The sequence below is a fragment of the Aquarana catesbeiana genome, linkage group LG04 (genome assembly GCF_042186555.1).
Source record: "Aquarana catesbeiana isolate 2022-GZ linkage group LG04, ASM4218655v1, whole genome shotgun sequence".
In the NCBI taxonomy this organism is placed as follows: Eukaryota; Metazoa; Chordata; class Amphibia; order Anura; family Ranidae; genus Aquarana; species Aquarana catesbeiana.
The window spans coordinates 400,224,216-400,243,339 of NC_133327.1; the positions used below are offsets into that span (position 1 = coordinate 400,224,216).

The 19,124-nt window shown below is 38.3% G+C and overlaps 1 protein-coding gene across 7 annotated transcripts in view; it reads left to right on the forward strand.

Annotated features, from left to right (window-relative positions):
- NCOA7 (nuclear receptor coactivator 7) overlaps nucleotides 1–19,124 on the forward strand; it is a 254,603-nt gene that overhangs the window by 206,960 nt on the left and 28,519 nt on the right. For 6 of the 7 annotated variants that reach the window (XM_073627200.1, XM_073627204.1, XM_073627205.1 and 3 more), the window contains 2 exons: nucleotides 9,410–9,556; nucleotides 17,937–18,089. In XM_073627200.1, the coding sequence (XP_073483301.1) occupies nucleotides 9,410–9,556; nucleotides 17,937–18,089 (300 nt within the window). Of the gene's footprint in view, nucleotides 1–8,462; nucleotides 8,639–9,409; nucleotides 9,557–17,936; nucleotides 18,090–19,124 lie in introns of those variants that run through there. The other variant, XM_073627207.1, reaches the window with a different exon arrangement.

Sequence of the window (19,124 nt, forward strand, 5' to 3'; positions counted from 1 at the left end):
AAATATATTTTATATATTGTTTATGGTTTTGGTTCCGAATATGGGGAAAACACCCTCATAGATAGGCACCACATCCCTGAGCAAGGATTTGAATGGACGTGAAAAAGAGAGGGATTTTGACGGTGCAAGTAAACTGTGCATACGGAAAAGCTATGTATCTTTTCTCTTTTTAAAAAAACAGTTTATTGTTTACATTCAATTAAAATGGAACATATATATTGTATAAAGTAACAAACATATTTCTTTTTACAACAATATAAAAACAAGGTGGTCAAATAGGGAAATGAAAAAGAAAAAGTGTACACTACAAATTCACAGATGGTAATTATTGCATACTAGCCCAACATGTTTCGCATTGTCGCTTTTTCAAGGGATATGCAACTGTATAATAAGTCATCCGACACTTTTAGTAATTCTACGAAAATAGAAAAAAGAAGAAAAGTTTTTGTATACAAACATAGATAGTGTTCAGTGTTAATACAACATCGAATGCATGAAAAAACACGTGTTGTCACTCCGAAATGTCCGTAATGGCTTACCCCTGAAGTTGACCCTACATAACCTCGTCAGAACCGGCGTGTACAGACCCAACCAAGCGGGACAGCAGGGGGGGCTTTTATTGCAACCACAGGGAGCAGACAAGATGAAGCTGTTATATGAATGATAAATATTCAGTGTCAACAAGATTGTATACAAAGGGTTAATTGGGTTAAAAGGCCAATGAATTGACACTTACACCGATAGTTAATTCGGGCTCTAGCCAGGGATACAGATGGTCATCGGTGAAATGGTGGTTACAAGGGATATTTGGATGGTAAGTATATAAAGCTAGAGAATTAAATAAAAACAAAGGATATTGTTACTACACAGAAAAATGCTGAGCTAAATAATTTAGATTGATAGAATGTCTATGGATGAGTAATGAGAGTTTACAAATGTATCATAGTGGTATAATTAAACTCCAATCACAAGGACACAATGTCTCAAAATCTTCTAGCCGGCTCGATGGGGAGTAGTATTTAAACCGGCACATCTGACAGCCATGTCTGCCAGCGCCAGAAGATGCAAGCCAAGACTGCAGCAGTGTGAGTGACTGGTGTGCACACCACAGCCTGCTCTACATTTACATGTCTATCTTCTTCCCTATCTATTGAACCCCCATGGATTCTTAACTGTATGTGTACCCTTTGCTGTCACAGCTAGAAGATTTTGAGACATTGTGTCCTTGTGATTGGAGTTTAATTATACCACTATGATACATTTGTAAACTCTCATTACTCATCCATAGACATTCTATCAATCTAAATTATTTAGCTCAGCATTTTTCTGTGTAGTAACAATATCCTTTGTTTTTATTTAATTCTCTAGCTTTATATACTTACCATCCAAATATCCCTTGTAACCACCATTTCACTGATACCGATGACCATCTGTATCCCTGGCTAGAGCCCGAATTAACTATCGGTGTAAGTGTCAATTCATTGGCCTTTTAACCCAATTAACCCTTTGTATACAATCTTGTTGACACTGAATATTTACCATTCATATAACAGCTTCATCTTTTCTGCTCCCTGTGGTTGCAATAAAAGCCCCCCCTGCTGTCCCGCTTGGTTGGGTCTGTACACGCCGGTTCTGACGAGGTTATGTAGGGTCAACTTCAGGGGTAAGCCATTACGGACATTTCGGAGTGACAACACGTGTTTTTTCATGCATTCGATGTTGTATTAACACTGAACACTATCTATGTTTGTATACAAAAACTTTTCTTCTTTTCTCTATTTTCGTAGAATTACTAAAAGTTTCGGATGACTTATTATACAGTTGTATATCCCTTGAAAAAGCGACAATGCGAAACATGTCGGGCTAGTATGCAATAATTACCATCTGTGAATTTGTAGTGTACACTTTTTCTTTTTCATTTCCCTATTTGACCACCTTGTTTTTATATTGTTGTAAAAAGAAATATGTTTGTTACTTTACATTCAATTAAAATGGAACATATATATTGTATAAACAATAAACTGTTTTTTTTAAAAAGAGAAAAGATACATAGCTTTTCCGTATGCACAGTTTACTTGCACCGTCAAAATCCCTCTCTTTTTCACGTCCATTCATATTTTATATATATATATAATATATTTATTGGACTTTAAGGATTTTTTAATTACACGTGGCTTTTATTCATTGTATACCTGGGTGGCTCCATCTTCGTGTACCAAAACACCCTATTTGTTTTTTCTTTGTACTGCATAATCTTCCTTTCATGCTCCAACCCTGCAAGTGTATGGTATCAGGTCAAATTCAGACACTTACTCTGCTGATATTTAAAAAAATACATTAATTGATTAATTCATTACCACAGAGCTGCATTAATCTGTGCATTTTTTTTTGTGCCTTCAAATGTAATGCTCTTGGTGCAGAGGCAGTGAATTGCATTGTTGAGTCTGGTAAATACTGTATAAAGAAATAGTACAATGTAGTGCTGATAGACATATAATACAATGATTGGGCAGAGCAGGGAAAGTATACTAGGGAGTTGCAGGCTGAATAAAATGAAAGGCTTGGTGTAATTAGGCCACATATATTTATCACAAACCTAAAAGCCACAAACAGTTGTCATTGCTAGCAAAGATGTAATTCTTGTCTGTCATTGGATACCCCAATGAGGTTGGTGGGCTCCTACCAAACTGACAGTCACAGTGTTACCTTAAAGAGTTGTACAGTCCAAGTTTGTTTGGCTGTACTTCTTCTGTGGATCACTGAAGTGCAGTTCCTTCTACACTCCTGTGACCCGTGTACAGCAGCCTGAAGTCTGCTGATGACACAGAGCGGATCTAGGCTCGGGCAAGAACGCGACAATGGAGTCAGGATCCGCCCACATGTCTGGACTGGCACCCGGCTCAGCCTACAGCTGAGAGCTTGAGCTGGCCGCTCCCGCCTCCTCCACAGCCCAGCACTTCAGTGAGTGCAGGGGGCTCACCAGCTCTCTGCTTAGGGAGCTGTGAGACCCAAGCGATCTGCAGTGTTAGATCACTCAGTTCTCATTCTTGGAGGTGACGGGGACAGATGTAGCATCAGACCGATGCTGCATCTAGCTAGGTAAGTATGATTCTGGAAAATAATGTAACCCCATATTTCTCTTTTCAGGCTGGGTTCACACTGCCGTACAGAGCGGCTTACAGCAGGGGTGCGGTGCATCCCTGTTCAATGTTTCAGATGAGATTTTTGATTCAAATGTTTGGCTGAATTTGGACCTTAAATGGACCAGAAGATGCACAGGACTCCTGTGCAATTCGCTCTGGAGATGTGTGAACCGATTCTATTGAGAGCTGGTCACAAACTCCTGACATGCGAATTGGATGCGGAGAAAGGAAGTAGTCACCAACGCAGCTTATCAGTTTGGGATCTTCACCTGGTCAAGTAAAGGTAAGGCTATGTTTCCACTATTGCAACCCCAAAGTTGCGCAATTTAGAGTGGAGTGCGACTCTGATGCGACTTTACACTCTCTGGATCAAAGTCGCATCAAAGTAATGCCATTGAAATCAATGTGTCCAAACTTGCATGGCAAGTTGCACTAGTAAAAACGTAGCCTTAGTATAAATGGCCTACGTCACTTTGCACACTGCACGAATTAAGAGTTTTAGGTAACAATTCTTAACCAAGGCCTCTTTTTTAACTTCTAGACAGGAGATGAGAAAAACCGACCAGATCAGGTAGGTCCAACCTGTGGCCCAACACAAAGTCATAAACTTACTTAAAAATGTGGATTTGTAAAAATGCTTTTACACTTAGAGAACACATGTGGCTGAAGAAAAATTTGACAGTGTCTCTCTACTGGAATTTTTTAAGTTTTAGCTTCCCAAAGAAAAATATCCCACTCTACAATCATGCCTTATTCATGTCACCAGTTTTCAGCAGCACCTATATTTTTAAGCAACTATTTTCAAGGATGATGCACACGAAGGGCAAAATTAGAACTAAAATATCTGATGAGCTCCTTGAGACTTCATTGAGAATTGCTACTAAATCCGTCCAACCAGATATCGATGCATTCGTTTATCAAAAGCAGTGTCCAATATTGCACTAGTTTTATCTTGCCCTCTTACTTTTATAATAAAAAATATTACAAAAAATTAGATTTTACTACTCCGGTACATTATCTATATCAGTGATCTGCCTGACTTTTTCTGCTCTTCAGCAGTCCTTATTGTTAATTTTACGTGCAGCCCAGAAGAATTCCTCTTCTTCCAATGTGGCCCAGGAAGTTCAAAATGTTGGACACCCCTGGACTAGATGGTGGATTTAGAAGCATGACTTTATTATAAATTTTGATATTTTTGTTCACAAACCTAAAGCTGCATGAGTCGTTGTAAGGTGATTTGCAGTTGTATGACCAATGCCACAATAAAGCCGGTGATAGATGATTCGAATCCTGACCCGTTCAGCAGGGACCGGCCAAGATTTGAACCATGTATGGCCAGGCTGAATGTACCCAAGTTGATAGATGGATCAACTTTGGTACAACCAACCTGTCAGATTTTACATGCGATTATTGCTAGTGGCTATTATATACACTGAACATAATAGCCCCACGGGAGGGATTCCCCCATCAACACTGACTGTGGGGAACCAAGCGAAAATCGCTCCATCTATGGCCGACTTAAGTCCCCTTCCTACTCCGTATAGATTTCTTTTGTGATTTCTAGACAATATTTGTTGTTATGAATGGCTTTAGTATGATAATTCACCGTTTTCAGTAGAAACCAATCTAAAGTAAGAGGGATTGATTTTTTTTTATGTCTGTTTACACGAATTGTGGAAATAAACATCTCATGCAACTGCCAAACTACAGTGGCACCACGGAAAAGTGACGTCATCTGAAAGGATGCCATCACTGTTCAGCCCATCATTTTCCACCCATTTCAGGCAATGTTTGAATTCGAGCTGTCCCTGGGGGGACCTCTCACAGCAACTTCCTCATCAGCTGATTCAACCTAAATCTAGTTAGTGCACACCCGTGTTTTTATCTCTTCATATATTTGTCCTGCGAACCTTGAAGTGGCAGTGGTGTGCTCTTCATAAATGAAAGTGTATCTAAACACTAAGTACCTGTAATAAGGATAAATAAAATCACAAACAGCTTCTTGTATTTGCTTCCTTTTCATGTGTTAAATATACTTTCCAGCATTTTTGTATACCTGTTCAATAAGTGCAAAAAAAGTAGCAATTGATCCTGCTAGAAATTCAGCAAGCTAATGTACAATCTGCAGTGTTAACTCAAAAAGTCTCCCTTTCTCTGTGTGTTATGTTATGGAGATGAGGAGGTGGTGTTCTGTAGTCCAGTCCTAATGTGACAATGCTGCTGCTCCGTAGATGCAATACCACAAGCCAGTGTAGTCACTCTAGGATAGAAAATGTATAGCTGGCAGGATCTTGAGGTGGTAAAAAAAGCAAACTAATGCAGCCACTGATGAACTGCACTATATTAAATGTTGTTCTTGAGTTGTATGTACTATAAGGATCTTTTTTTTTTGTAATTCATGTTTTGTACATTTTACAGTGACACTATCTGCAATGGACAAACTGATTTAACAATGGTTTCTACTGTTTTCCTCATTGGATGCACAGGTCGATGCATTGTAAATGTTTGTTTGTTTTCTACTGAGACAATGGCGATAGGCCTAGTTTACACTTGTGGTCACTAGGGTTGGTGGAGGAGCAGTTTTACACCTCCGACCTCTTCTCACATTTTAAAAATTGTACCCCTTATTTTGACAAGCAGTACCACAGTTGAACATGACCCATTAAAGTGAGTAGGGCAGCACCACCACTTTCTTGCAACCACATATAATGCCCACGATTGCAGCACGACGGTGTGTGCTTTCCAGGCTTAAAACAGGATGCCTGTCAAACTCCCTCTGAAAAGCATTTCACTGCGGATCGCTCTTTAGACGGCGACACAAGTATAAATGATCCCTAAATTTGTTTTTTATGACTTGCAAAACTGTAACATTTATCCAGAAGTACACCAAGAATTCATATAGGATGAAATTTAGCTTTTGATGATTATGTACACGGTTCTAATTTGGAAGTACTGACATGATGATGGGCGCAAAAAGAACTTTGCCACCTATGCCAGCTTTACTTTGCAGCTCTCCACCTTGCTCTGCCCCTCTGAACCACCATCCACTGATCAGTGTTTTGTAGCTTCTGACTGGATGCTAAGGAAGCTGTCTGCCATACGGGCGGCACAGTGGTGTAGTGGGTAGCACTCTCGCCTAGCAGTAAGAAGGGTCACTGGTTCGAATCCCAACCACGACACTACCTGCCTGGAATTTGCATGTTCTCCCTGTGCCTGCGTGGGTTTCCTCCGGGTACTCTGGTTTCCTCCCACACTCCAAAGACATGCTGGTAGGTTAATTGGATCCTGTCTAAATTGTCCCTAGTATGTATGAATGTGAGTTAGGGACCCTTAGATTGTAAACTCCTTGAGGGTAGGGACTGATGTGAATGTACAATGTATATGTAAAGCGCTGCGTAAATTGACGGCGCTATATAAGTACCTGAAATGAATAAAATAAATAAAAAATACTATGCCTAGCTTTGCACCCCTGAACTAAAGTAAAACTAAAGGCAATTTTTTTTTGGATATAGTAAGGGAAGTTTAACCCCTGACCAGTTTTATTTTGTCCTCTTGTGTCCTATTAGAACGATTTCCCTTCTCTCCCTGTCCCATAGACAGAAGAGTTAGAGGAAGTTCCCCCAAAGTGAAGGAATTGCTTGTGGTCAGTAGGGTCACCAGCCAGTAATGCCACCCCCCCCTCCACCTCCCAAGTTAAAGTAATAGGCCGTGTGAGCCAGTGAGCAGAGAGAGACCTTGGAGAGCCGCTGCTTTCATGCACATCGCTGGATCAAGATGAGGCTCAGGTAAGTATAAAGGGGAGCTGGGGGGAGAGAGCACCCAGAAGCTTTTTTACCCTGATGCATAGAATATATTAAAGGGGTTGTAAACCCTCATGTTTTTTCACCTTAATGCGTCCTATGCATTAAGGTGAAAAAACGTCTGACACTGACCGGCCCCCTAGCCCCCTCCATTTTTCTCACCTCAGCCTGTCTGTTCCCTCGTTGTAGATGTGCTCTACCTCTCTGCCCGGGGGTTCTTGGCTCTTGATTGGATAGATTGATAGCAGCACAGCCATTGGCTCCCGCTGCTGTCAATCAAATCCAATGACACGGGCGATGGGGGGCGGGGCCCGAGTCCGGCATTCTGTGTCTATGCACACAAATGCTGTACTCGGGAACGCGCCTGCAAGGTAGCCCCCAGAGAGAGTGCTTCTCCCAGGGGATTTACCAATGTGAGGAGGAGCTGCCAGCACCGCCAGGGGACCCCAGAAGACGAGAATTGGGGCTACACTGTGCAAAACGAACTGCACAGTGGAGGTAAGTATGATGTGTTTGTTGTTAAAAAAAACAAACCTAGGATTTACAACCCCTTTAAGGTAAAACACTGAGCCTCTAGAATCACTTTAAATGTACATTTAATGCACCCCTTTTTTACATTTCATTGCCTTGTTTATGCGGCTTTTAGATAACATACCTTCATCTTAGTTGGGGTATTTTTCTTTCCACTGTGTATTTGGGTGAAACTTTGGTTATATGTACATTTGCAAGTGCTCTGTAACAGACTAAACACAAAGGAATGAACTGTCTAAAACAGATGTTCTGATAGTGGATTGCTATGAGTTGTGTTTTTTTTTTTTTGTGTGTTCACTCAAATGGAAAAATGGGGGGGGGGGGATTCTCACTCCATGAGCAGGGCCCTCCTATTCTTTAAGTATTGAACGGTGTTGTAATTTCTACTATCCCCGTTTTATATTAAGCACTGTGCAAACTGTTGGCGTGATATAAATCCTGTATAATAATAATAATAGAGAACAAAAAAAAAAGTCTAGGTCTTTTTCAATGCAGGAATAAAAACACATTTATAAGGCAGAGTAAACTTCTTTCAAGATGGTAAATATGAGAGGTTAATATGTGGGTGAAAAGTTTTATTAAGATGAAAGTCTGGCATTTATACTCTGGCAACCCTGTTTTGTCAGCCCTTATGTGTTGGCACTAGATCTATATGATACATGGCAAATAGTGACTGCATTATGACTGCAGCCTCGCTGAAAAGAAATGATCATGAATTCATCAATATAAATATTTCAATGCATATGGATAAAAATGCAGACCATGGCAAAAAAAATAGACAAGGAGTACAGAAAAAAATAGATTAAGGTTATATTTTCTTACTGGAAGCGTGTGTTTGGTGTTTTTTTTTTCCTTTTTTTCTTCCACTCTTGTATCAGATATTTATTTGGAGGTTGGCCAGAGCAGCAGTAGAAACAGAATTGAACAGAGTGCCAGGCAAGTTGTTTCACGCACTAAACTCCTCCTTCCATTCAGGAAATGGAAAGTAGAAATTGTAGTAGGCAAAGTGAAACTTTCTGTTGGAGGAGCTGTGTTATTCTGATTTAGAAACCACATGTCTACAGAAGTGAGGTGCTTTGAACAGCTACAATGAAGAATAAGCAAAAACCAATGAATGTCAAAATCCTCTATATTGCTAGCGGTGCCCAGGAACCTTATGTCCAGGTAGATCCTTTACTATTTAGATTTAAATTTTTTTTTTTTTTTTTGTTTAACCAAATAATTTGGATTCATTTACTTGAGCAAATATCGCCAAGTCGGAGCAGATTAGACCCAAAAATCTTTTATTCTTTTGACCTTCAGATCACTGTTACCTAATGCAGTTTTAATGATACATTGTAAATTACAGTTTTAATCAGCATAGACCATGGTAAACTGGTCAAATTTCCCAAATCTATTTTTATTTTTTTTATTCATTTGGCAACAGAGGTTATCTGTAACGATTATTTTACCTCTAACCAATACACGTACCCTAGAAGATTCATATATGTTTTATATAATTTAATGCTTTTTTAATTTGGAATACAAAAAAAAAAAGACATCTTTACAGAAGTTTAGCAAAGGAAAATGTCATTTTTAATTGCTGATTTATGTTGTGAATCTGTTTTTAGTTCCTACATTTGAATTTGATCTCTATCATCATAGCTTACATAACAGTACAACTATCAACATAGTTGTACTATAGCTTGAGGGCTTATTCTTTGTGTGGGTACAGATTAGCTGCTAATTCACTTTGGGAATATCCTAAGCTATATTTTAATATATAAAGAGCTGTAAAAATGTCATGTCCAGAAATCCAGATTGTGTCTCAGGGAAAATACTAGTGATTTTGGTTTTGAAGAATTGTATATTTCAATAGATTTATGCTGCAACTTGCTCGTTCTGCCTGCCGTTCTTGCGTGTTTTTATGCTAATTTGAATACTTTGTTTTCACAGATCATCAATGTAAACGAGGCAAACCGTCGAAAAAGTACGGGCAGTTATGAAGATGATGATGAGGAAGAGGAGGAGGCAGCTATCGAGGAGTTTCTACCTGATTTGAAAGAGAAAAGCCTTCTGCTGGAAGACATGCATATTAAGAAGGTAAAACCTTTACACATTCCTTTTACAAGTCTGGTAAACCTGAGAAGGTTTTGTAGTTTAAAATCGGTATCATTATTTCCCAAGCTGACCCTTTTTTTTTTTTTTACCTGAATTGGGAGTTAATCTGCTTGTCTACAACAGCAGTATTTTCTCAACTCCAGTCCTCAAGGCGCCCCAACAGGTCATGTTTTCAGGCTTTCCATTATTTTGCACAGGTACGAAGGAGAACAAGGAAGCGGGACTTTGAATGAAGTACGTGGAGGGTCAAATGTTGTGTGGAGTTATAATTAACATATCTATAATGTTGTAAAAAAGTAGGACATTTGTCTCATAATAATTCATATTCGATAGAAAATTTTATGTACTACACACATAATTAAATACCTGCATAGAGAAAAATATTGAATCATTCAATATTTTACTCTATGCAGGCATTTAATTATGTGTGTAGTATATCAAATTTCTATTGAATATGAATTATTATGAGACCAATGTCCTACATTTTTACACATATTATAGATATGTTAACCCCTTGCCGTCCGGCTCACGCCGATATACGTCGACAGAAGGGCATGTACAGCCATATTAATGTACCTGTACGTTGCCCTTTAAGACGCGGCATTGTGGGCGCGTGTGTGCGCCGTGAGCTCCGTGAGTGTGATCACGGATCCCGTGGACTCAATGTCAGCGGGGACACCCGCGATCGTCTCACGGCGAGGAAGAATGGGGAAACGCTGACGTAAACAAGCATTTCCCCATTCTGCCTAGAGACACTGACACTGATCACAGCTCCCTGTAATCGGGAGTGGTGATCAGTGTCGTGTCACATGTAGCCCAGCCCCCCACAGTTGGAATCACTCCCTAGGACACACTTAATCCCTGCAGCACCCCCTAGTGGTTAACCCCTTCACTGCCGGTCACATTCACACAGTAATCAATGCATTTTTAATCGCACTAATTGCTGTATAAATGTGAAAGGTCCCAAAATAGTGCCAAAAGTGTCCGATCTGTCCGCCATAATGTCGCAGTCACAATAAAAATTGCAGATCGCCGCTATTACAATTAAAAAAAAAAAAAATTAATAAAAATGCCATAAAACTATCCCCTATTTTGCAGACGCTATAACTTTTGCGCAAACCAATCAATAAACGCTTATTGCGTTTTTTGTTTTTAACAAAAATATGTAGAAGAATATGTATTGGCCTAAACTGAGGAAAATGTTTTTTTTAATATATTTTTTGGGGGATATTTAATATAGCAGAAAGTAAAAAATATTGCGTTTTTTTTTTTTTTTTTTTTTTGCCGCTCTTTTTCTTGTTTATAGCGCAAAAACTAAAAACCGCAGAGGTGATCAAATACCACCAAAAGAAAGCTCTATTTGTGGGGAAGAAAGGATGTCAATTTTGTTTGGGAGCCATGTCGCACGACCATGCAATTGTCAGCTAAAGCGACGCAGTGCCGAATCGCAAAAAACCCTCTGGTCTTTGGGCAGCCAAATGGTCCGGGGCTGTAGTGGTTAATTATAACTCTAACTAAAAAAAAAAATTACATTCTAATCATGCTGGTATTTGCAATCCAGAATAATATGGGGGCAGTTATTGCTGGTTATGATAAACCGTACATACTGGAAAATGATTCCTCTCTTTGTGGTATTAAACCTTTTGAAGACAAAGGTATACAACTATTAAACAAACAATTCATATCTCTAAGAAGGGAAAAAAAATTGTATTCATTCTTCTTTTTTTTTTTTTTTTTTTTTTTTTCATAGGATGTTGCTACATTAATAGAATTTTTTTTTCTTATTCTCATCCAGAAAATTGCAAAAAGTGTAATGGAAAATAGTAAATTGCCACTTTTTTGATAGATCTATCTTCAAGAACAAAGGAGTATAATGGCAGTAATATGTCATTAAAGTGGTTGTAAACCTGAAAACAAACAAACCCTGTAAGACAAAGACATAATGAGCTAGTATGCATCGCATACTAGCTCAATATGAAATACTTACCGTAGATCTAAGCTGTTGCAGAGGTCCCCACACACTGGCGGTGTGACCGGCGACATGTGTACCGGAGTTATTTCTGGGTTCGCGGGCTCCAGCGCTGTGATTGGCTGAAGCCGCGATGACGTTACTCTCACGTATGGGCGCGGGAGCTGCTGGTCACAGCACGGCTGCTGAAGAAACGAGACGAGCGAGCCGTTTCTTCAGTGCGCATGCTGTGATGACGCCAGTGCAAGCGTATATGGTAAATATCTCCTAAACCGTGCAGGTTTAGGAGATATTTACAGTACCTACAGGTAAGCCTTATTATAGGCTTACCTGCAGGTACAAGTGGTGTAACTAGGTTTACAACCACTTTAAAGTGAATGTATAGCCAAAACTTTTCTTTCAATTTGGGTAGCATGAGGAAAAGTTAAAATCCCTGCCAGGTTATTTTTTTTGCTGTTTTGCTTACCACTGTGGAAATTTCCCTTAGTCTCAGGGATGCAACAGGAAGTTATGGAGGAAGAACCACTGTGGAGAATGAGAGAACTCAATTTTTTGTTGCCAACATCCCAATATTTTGTATAGTCAAAGGAAAAAAGTACCCCCGGTACTATGGGACTTTAAGGGCGAACTCTTGTAAACAATGTGTTTAAAACATAGAAAATATATTGTTTAAAGGTTAAAAAATGTAATGGTGTGAAACAGCAGCATATATAAGACAGTACATAATATACATATATAGTATGAGAAAAACACTTCTCCTATAGTCTGACGCGTTTTTGGAATCCTGAAGTATATCCCCCCTTCAGGGACATGAAGGAGATGAAGGTGGTGAAGGTACTCTGGAACAAAAAAAACAGAGTCTACAGTTCGAAAACATAAACAGAACAAACATTGCGTCAACATATGGAACATAACAGCCAAAAACATACACATACCAGTACTGTGTCATAAGATCCAATATTTCTAAAAAAAAAAAAGTAAAGATGAAGCTGAACAGGTAGAGAGACACATATCCAGGTGGAAAAATGACCACTCTAGGCTCAAAAAGTCCCTCACAAGGATCCCCAAAACAAGTCTCCGCTGCCGACTTAAAAAGCCCAACGTAAAGCTGGAACTGTAGGAATGTTAGTCCTACAAGAGAACAAAAATTTTCACATAAACGCATATGGAAAGGAACCCTAGATGTTAGATAATATTGTTCAACATGAAACCCTTAGTATATAAAGTTAAAAATCATGTAGTGAAACTAAAGAGTACATTACCAATCTAAATTTTATCTAGCTTGTATAGGGTGAGGCCACATGCATATGGATACTGTATATAAAGGTATACTAACTGGTTAGTATGGCAGTTGTTCACTCTAAAAATAATCAGTGAAGGAAGGGATAGAGAGCCCTAAATCCTATCCTTCAAATAGTAATTTAACTAGGGGAATTAATACCCATAGTGAAATACATGAAGTACATGTCAAAGCATACAACTCTACCTTGATGATATGCGTCGGTGTTAATCTCCAAGGAGGGCCTCAGAACAGCAGCATCTGCATGGAGCAGACGCGCCGTCTGGAGTTATAAGGAGACGACGGCGCATGCGCAATGCTCTCGTTAGGAGCACCTTGACGTCACGTGCTGCTCCGAGAGCGTTGCGATGTTCCGCGGGGTGTTACCATGCCCAGCAACATCGTGTTCTATAACGGAATGATGCCGCTTACACGGAACATCGCAAAGCTCTCAGAGCAGTGCGTGACATCACGGTGCTCTTAACGAGAGCATTGCGTATGCGGCTGCGTCTCCTTATAACTCCGGACGGCACATCTGCTCCGTGCGGATGCTGCTGTTCTGGGTTTCTCCTTGGTGATTATCACCGACGCATGTCATCAAGGTAGAGTTGTATGCTTTGACATGTACTTCATGTATTTCGCTATGGGTATTAATTCCCCTAGTTAAATTACTGTTTGAAGGATAGAGGGCTCTCTATCCCTTCTTTCACTGGTCATTTTTAGAGTGAATAATTGCCATACTAACCAGTTTCTATACCTTTCATATATAGTATCCCCATTTATGTGGCCTTACCCTATACAATCTAGATAAAATTAAAATTTGTTACATACTCTTCAGTTTCACTACATGATTTTTAACTTGATATACTAAGGGTTTCATGTTAAACAATATTATCTAACATCTAGGTTTCCTTTCCATATGCGTTTATTACTATGTGAAAATTTTTCTTCTCTTGTAGGACTAACATTCCTACAGGTCCAGCTTTACGTTGGGCTTTTTAAGTCTGCAGCGGAGTCTTGTTTTGGGGATCCTTGTGAGGGACTTTTTGAGCCTAGAGGATTTTCCACCTACGTGGTCATTTTTCCACTTGGATATGTGTCTCTCTACCTGTTAAGGTTCATCTTTACTTTTTTTTAGAAATATTGGATCTTATGACACAGTATTGGTATGTGCACGTTTTTGGCTGTTATGTTCCATATGTTGATGCAAAGTTTGCTCTGTTTATGTTCTCGAACTGTAGACTCTGTTTTTCTCTTCCAGAGTACCTTCAACCACCTTCATCTCCTTCATGACCCTGAAGATGAGATATTCCCAAAACGCGCTGGTCTATAGGAGAAGTGTTTCTCTCATACTATATGTATATTATGTACTGTCTTATGTATGGTGCTGTTTCACACCATTACATTTTTTAACCTTTAAACAATACATTTTCTATGTTTTAAACACATTGTCAACAAGAGTTCCCCCTTAAAGTCCCATAGTATTGGGGGGGTACTTTTTTCCTTTGACTGAACTAAAAGTAATATGTAGCCTTGCTGTCCTTTTGGTATTATTGATCTAGAGTTCTGATGATATTTTAACTTGCATGCCACATTTCTTTTCCAGGTCAGTTACTCAAAAATTGGTAAAACTACAAGCAGATTTTTTAGTAAAAGGTCAGCAACCCAGAGCTTTTAAAAGTTTGCAAATTGACAGGGTTCACTTGGCCTGATACATGAGTGCACAATTTACCCACAATGTGTGTGAATTTTCATGCACAGACTGCATAGTATAAAACATAAACAAATGCTGCTGGTATTCTTAAATGCACATAACATACACCGAATCAAGGGTGCATCTGTTAAAGGAGACTAAAAAAAAAAAAAGTTTTTTTTTTTTTTTCTAAAAGCCTCAGCAATTCATACAATGTATTGTATTCTGCATGTGCAAATCTTTGTGTCTATGCCAAATAATCAAACACTAGTCAGCGCACAAGATTTTATTCACTGATATATGAAATACAGGTTTCAGTGGAAAATACTCCGATTTTTGCATATGACAGCAAAGCATACGGGGTTTTTTTTCTTTGCATATGCCTTTTAAACCTGACGTATCAAAAATATTTGGTGTGCATCTTCTGTGGTTTGCCTTTTAGAAACTGTATGCTATGAAGCAAGATCATTTGTATGTTTAAGACACATGGCAAACTAGGAGAGCACTGTATGCATTGAATATCAATGTATGATAACTAGGAGGGGTTCTTTGATTGCTGCCATACCCATGAGTGAATGTTTGCACCCGTTTACTCAAATATGCAAACAGATGGTCCGGTCACCCCCTTGCAGTTTACTTTACTGTTCTTAGTTATTTTATTTAGTAAATCTTCTTCATGGTGAAGGGCAATGCTTGACTGACAATTTGTCAAGGATTTGAATTTCAGGGGGTAGGGTAAGAAAGTTGGTGGCATATAAATATAAATGAGGGAGATATTATATAATATATATATAGAGAGAGAGAGGTCTATATATATATATATATATATATATATATATATATATATATATATATATATATATATATATATATATATATATATATATATATGTATATGTATATAATGAGAGATATATTGATTGATATAGAGATAGATGGATGGAGAGAGATGGATATACATTTTATATATATATATATATATATATATATATATATATATATATATATATATATATATATATATATATATATATATATATAGATATAGAGAGAGAGAGAGATGGATATACATTATATATAGAGAGATATACATTATATATATAGAGAGAGAGAGATGTATATACATTATATATAGAGAGATATATATATATATATATATATATATATATATATATATATATATATATATATATATATTATAGAGAGAGAGAGATACATTATATATAAAGAGAGAGATATACATTATATATAGAGAGAGAGATAGACATATCACAAAGTGTATGTATTTTAGAACAATCTTTTCTATAAGATTATTTTTTAATGTAGGAAAATAGTAAAAAAAAAAGATGAGGCAGCTCTGAATCTATGTACCATGTGTGATATCACAGTCCACATCAGTAAAGGCTTATTTTTACATCGTGTGTTTTGCCTCCTAAATTTAAGCAAATGCAAAGGCTACATGTTATGCTTCAGTATCTTCTAGTTTCAGTCATTCATTCTTTCTAGTTTCGTTTATTAAGTTTGCATCTTTTGGCATCATTACAAAGATTAGCAAACATGCTCCTGCTAGGCTTACCATCATCTCCTTGACATTAAGATGCAAAGACTGTATTGCATGATTTGATAAGCCCCTGGATTTAAACAAATATTGTGGTAGTTTGGGTTTGTAGGCACCAGTATACATCAACACGTTTGGAAATAAAATTAGTTCATAGCTGGTGTTCCCATGCATTTTCCTTCTATATGATTTATATATATATATATCTCTGATTTGTCTATATGATGTGACGCCTGTCCAAAGTGTAACTTTGCCATTGTTTTTAAGCATAAGAAAAAGGTGAAGGCTTTAGAATACAGTAAATGGGAAAATGTTTTGCAAGACTGTATTGCCAAAAGAGGATCTTTTCCAAGAAAAAAAAATTGTTTTAGCATCAACAAGTAATAACAAAGGTATTACTAGGTCTATAGCTGTTTGAAGAGTGGTGAAGTTCAAGTGCTTAATGTAAATTATTTACCTAAGTCTTCTTCCCTTTTTTAATATTGATTTGGATAATAATAAAAAAAAAAATTTAGCTATAACACTTTGTAGGTATACAGTGGTAGAAAATTTTTTTTTTAAATATTTAACCTTGTTCTATGTATAGGTTAACGCTGACCTCCGACATTACCTTTTTACAGTAGGGTCACACCATTTACATTAGGATGTGCTGGGTGGCCTTGCCCAGTGCAATCCTGACACAAAGACCATGACTTGTTTTCTGTTAAGTTTACACCACTGCATTGTGGTGCTGTGCTCTCAGGACACACAAGCGACAAAGCTTTCAGCACAGCTCCTGGTGTGAACGAGCCCTCAGTCTTGCCCAGTTGTAGAGGCTCCACTGTGGATAAGAAGCTGCAGCAAGTCAGAGCTTGCCTCGGTTCTCTGCTAGAGGATGCCCAGCATCATATAACTTTTTTCTTTTTTTCCAGCCTTACTGTCCCTGGTCTGCCCCTTTTTATTACTTGAATGTTTTCTTTCAGTCATGGAGACCCGGCATTACATACAGGCATTGCCTAAGGAGGTCTATAAGCACATGCATTCTGCCTAAGAATGCCAACTCCTCTAGACTGACATCCACACATCAAGGCATTTTTAACTCCCTTCAAGAGCCAGTCCACTGCTTGCATTAGGGTTGAGCTATGATCTGCCTGTATTGCATAGGACAGAGACCCAGTGGTGATGTCACTTGGCCTAAAATAGGGAATCTGCTGAAAAGTTTTAATAGCATGTTGATGAGGTATGTGGTGTATATATATATTTTTTTTTTTATCACTTTTATTGCTGTCACAAAGAATGTAACAGCAATAGGGACATGACAGATGCTCTTTATGGAGGGTTTTGATTTCCAAAAAATGCCATCAATGGCAGCCAGGTAAACCATAGCGGAGACCCGATCAAAGCCAATTCAGGCTTTGTATGGGTCTCCGGCCAGCCGAACATACCAGCTGGTGGGACAGGAGAGCCGAGAGAGTTCCCATCCCGCTGCTTGTAATTGCAGCCTAAGCAATACCAAAGCTCATTTTTAAAAACTAGACTAACAAAAATCAGCTCTGACTTATGGCAGGTTATGAAAGGTCAAATAAATTCATTGCTGAAGACAACCACATTAACTTTCTCTGTTTGCCCTTCTTTATTTATTTGACATGTTCCCTGTCTTAAATATATACTTGAAAAAAAAAAAAAAAACACCACAAAATATTTCTGGTTTCCTCATCTAGTGTATTATCAGTAATGCAGAAATGTCCTCTGTCACTGGCAGTGAACAGTGAAAAACTATGCAAGAAATGTAAGGAGCTTTTGGAGTTTGAATAAGTGTGGTTTTCCTAAAAGTGCAACTGATCATAAATTAGGGTCTGACTTTCTCTGCTTATCTTTGTGCAGCTGGGCCAACGTCTTCCTGCCCGGGTTCAGGGATATCCTTGGCATCTGGTGTACAGCATGCAGGCACATGGAGCCAGCCTGAAGACTTTGTACAGGAACCTTGGTTCTCTGGACAGCCCAGTTCTCTTGGTAGTTAAAGATATGGATAACCAGGTAAGGGATGAAATATCTTTTATGTACCAGGTCTGTGAAGTTTGTATTCTTTGGCTGTCGTGGAGCCCTAAAGTATTCTAAGAACTGGAGTTACTTCTCTGCAGATACCAGTCCGAATGAAACTTTCACAACAGGTGCAAATCTAGTTGTTGAATGTGGGGAAGCATAGGTAGTCAAATTGGTGACAGTCTGCTAAGCCGGTATTCTAAAGTCTACAGTACATCTTTAGCCCCACATAAACCAGTCTCGGGGAATACAGTAGCTAGACAAGTTGGCAATCTTTTTCTAAAATCTAGATGCTATTCAGAAACCTTGCCCACTATGCAACAAGAAGATTTACCTTAATTAAAATATTATTCTGTTTAAATGTTCATGAGCATGCTTAATTAGGCTGCAAGTTTCCTTAGTAGAGCTTGGATTAGTTATTCTAAAAACGCATTAACAGGAACCCTCTTTTTATTTTAGAATAAGCATATGATGAAAAATATACAGAAGTTACTTTCAGGGAAATTGCATGTCAAATGATTGGCAGATCCAGAAATACAGGAAGCTAAAGTTGCTTAGCTTGAGCCTATCTTTTTGTTCCTCCTACTAAAGAAAAAGGTTAAAACCATCTAGGTGTGTGCCACATGCACCTCCACAATTAAAAAAAAGAGACTATACAGTATAAAATTTTATATGCACAGTTTATGAAGTTTGTGTTGTACAGTGCAGAATTCTGGAATGCAGAAAACATGAATATCTCAGGGTTTACTATATCTGTTATTACATGCCCTTGTATGAATAGAAAAGTGGAAAAACAGGTTGCTGCTTACAGTAAGCAATGGATTTTGCACTGATAGACTTGTTGAAAGTCTCCTCTTGTGACCATTTTTGGCTAGTTTTAATTGCATTCATTTAAAAGCTGTTCCTTGAATGGCACTCATGCAGAACAAGCGAGTTAGTGTGTTCAGTAAGCAACAGGGCAGCCGTTTGGCACAGAAGTCAGTGGCAATTACTGTAGTAGAGTCTATTACAGTGATTTCCAGCTTCCAC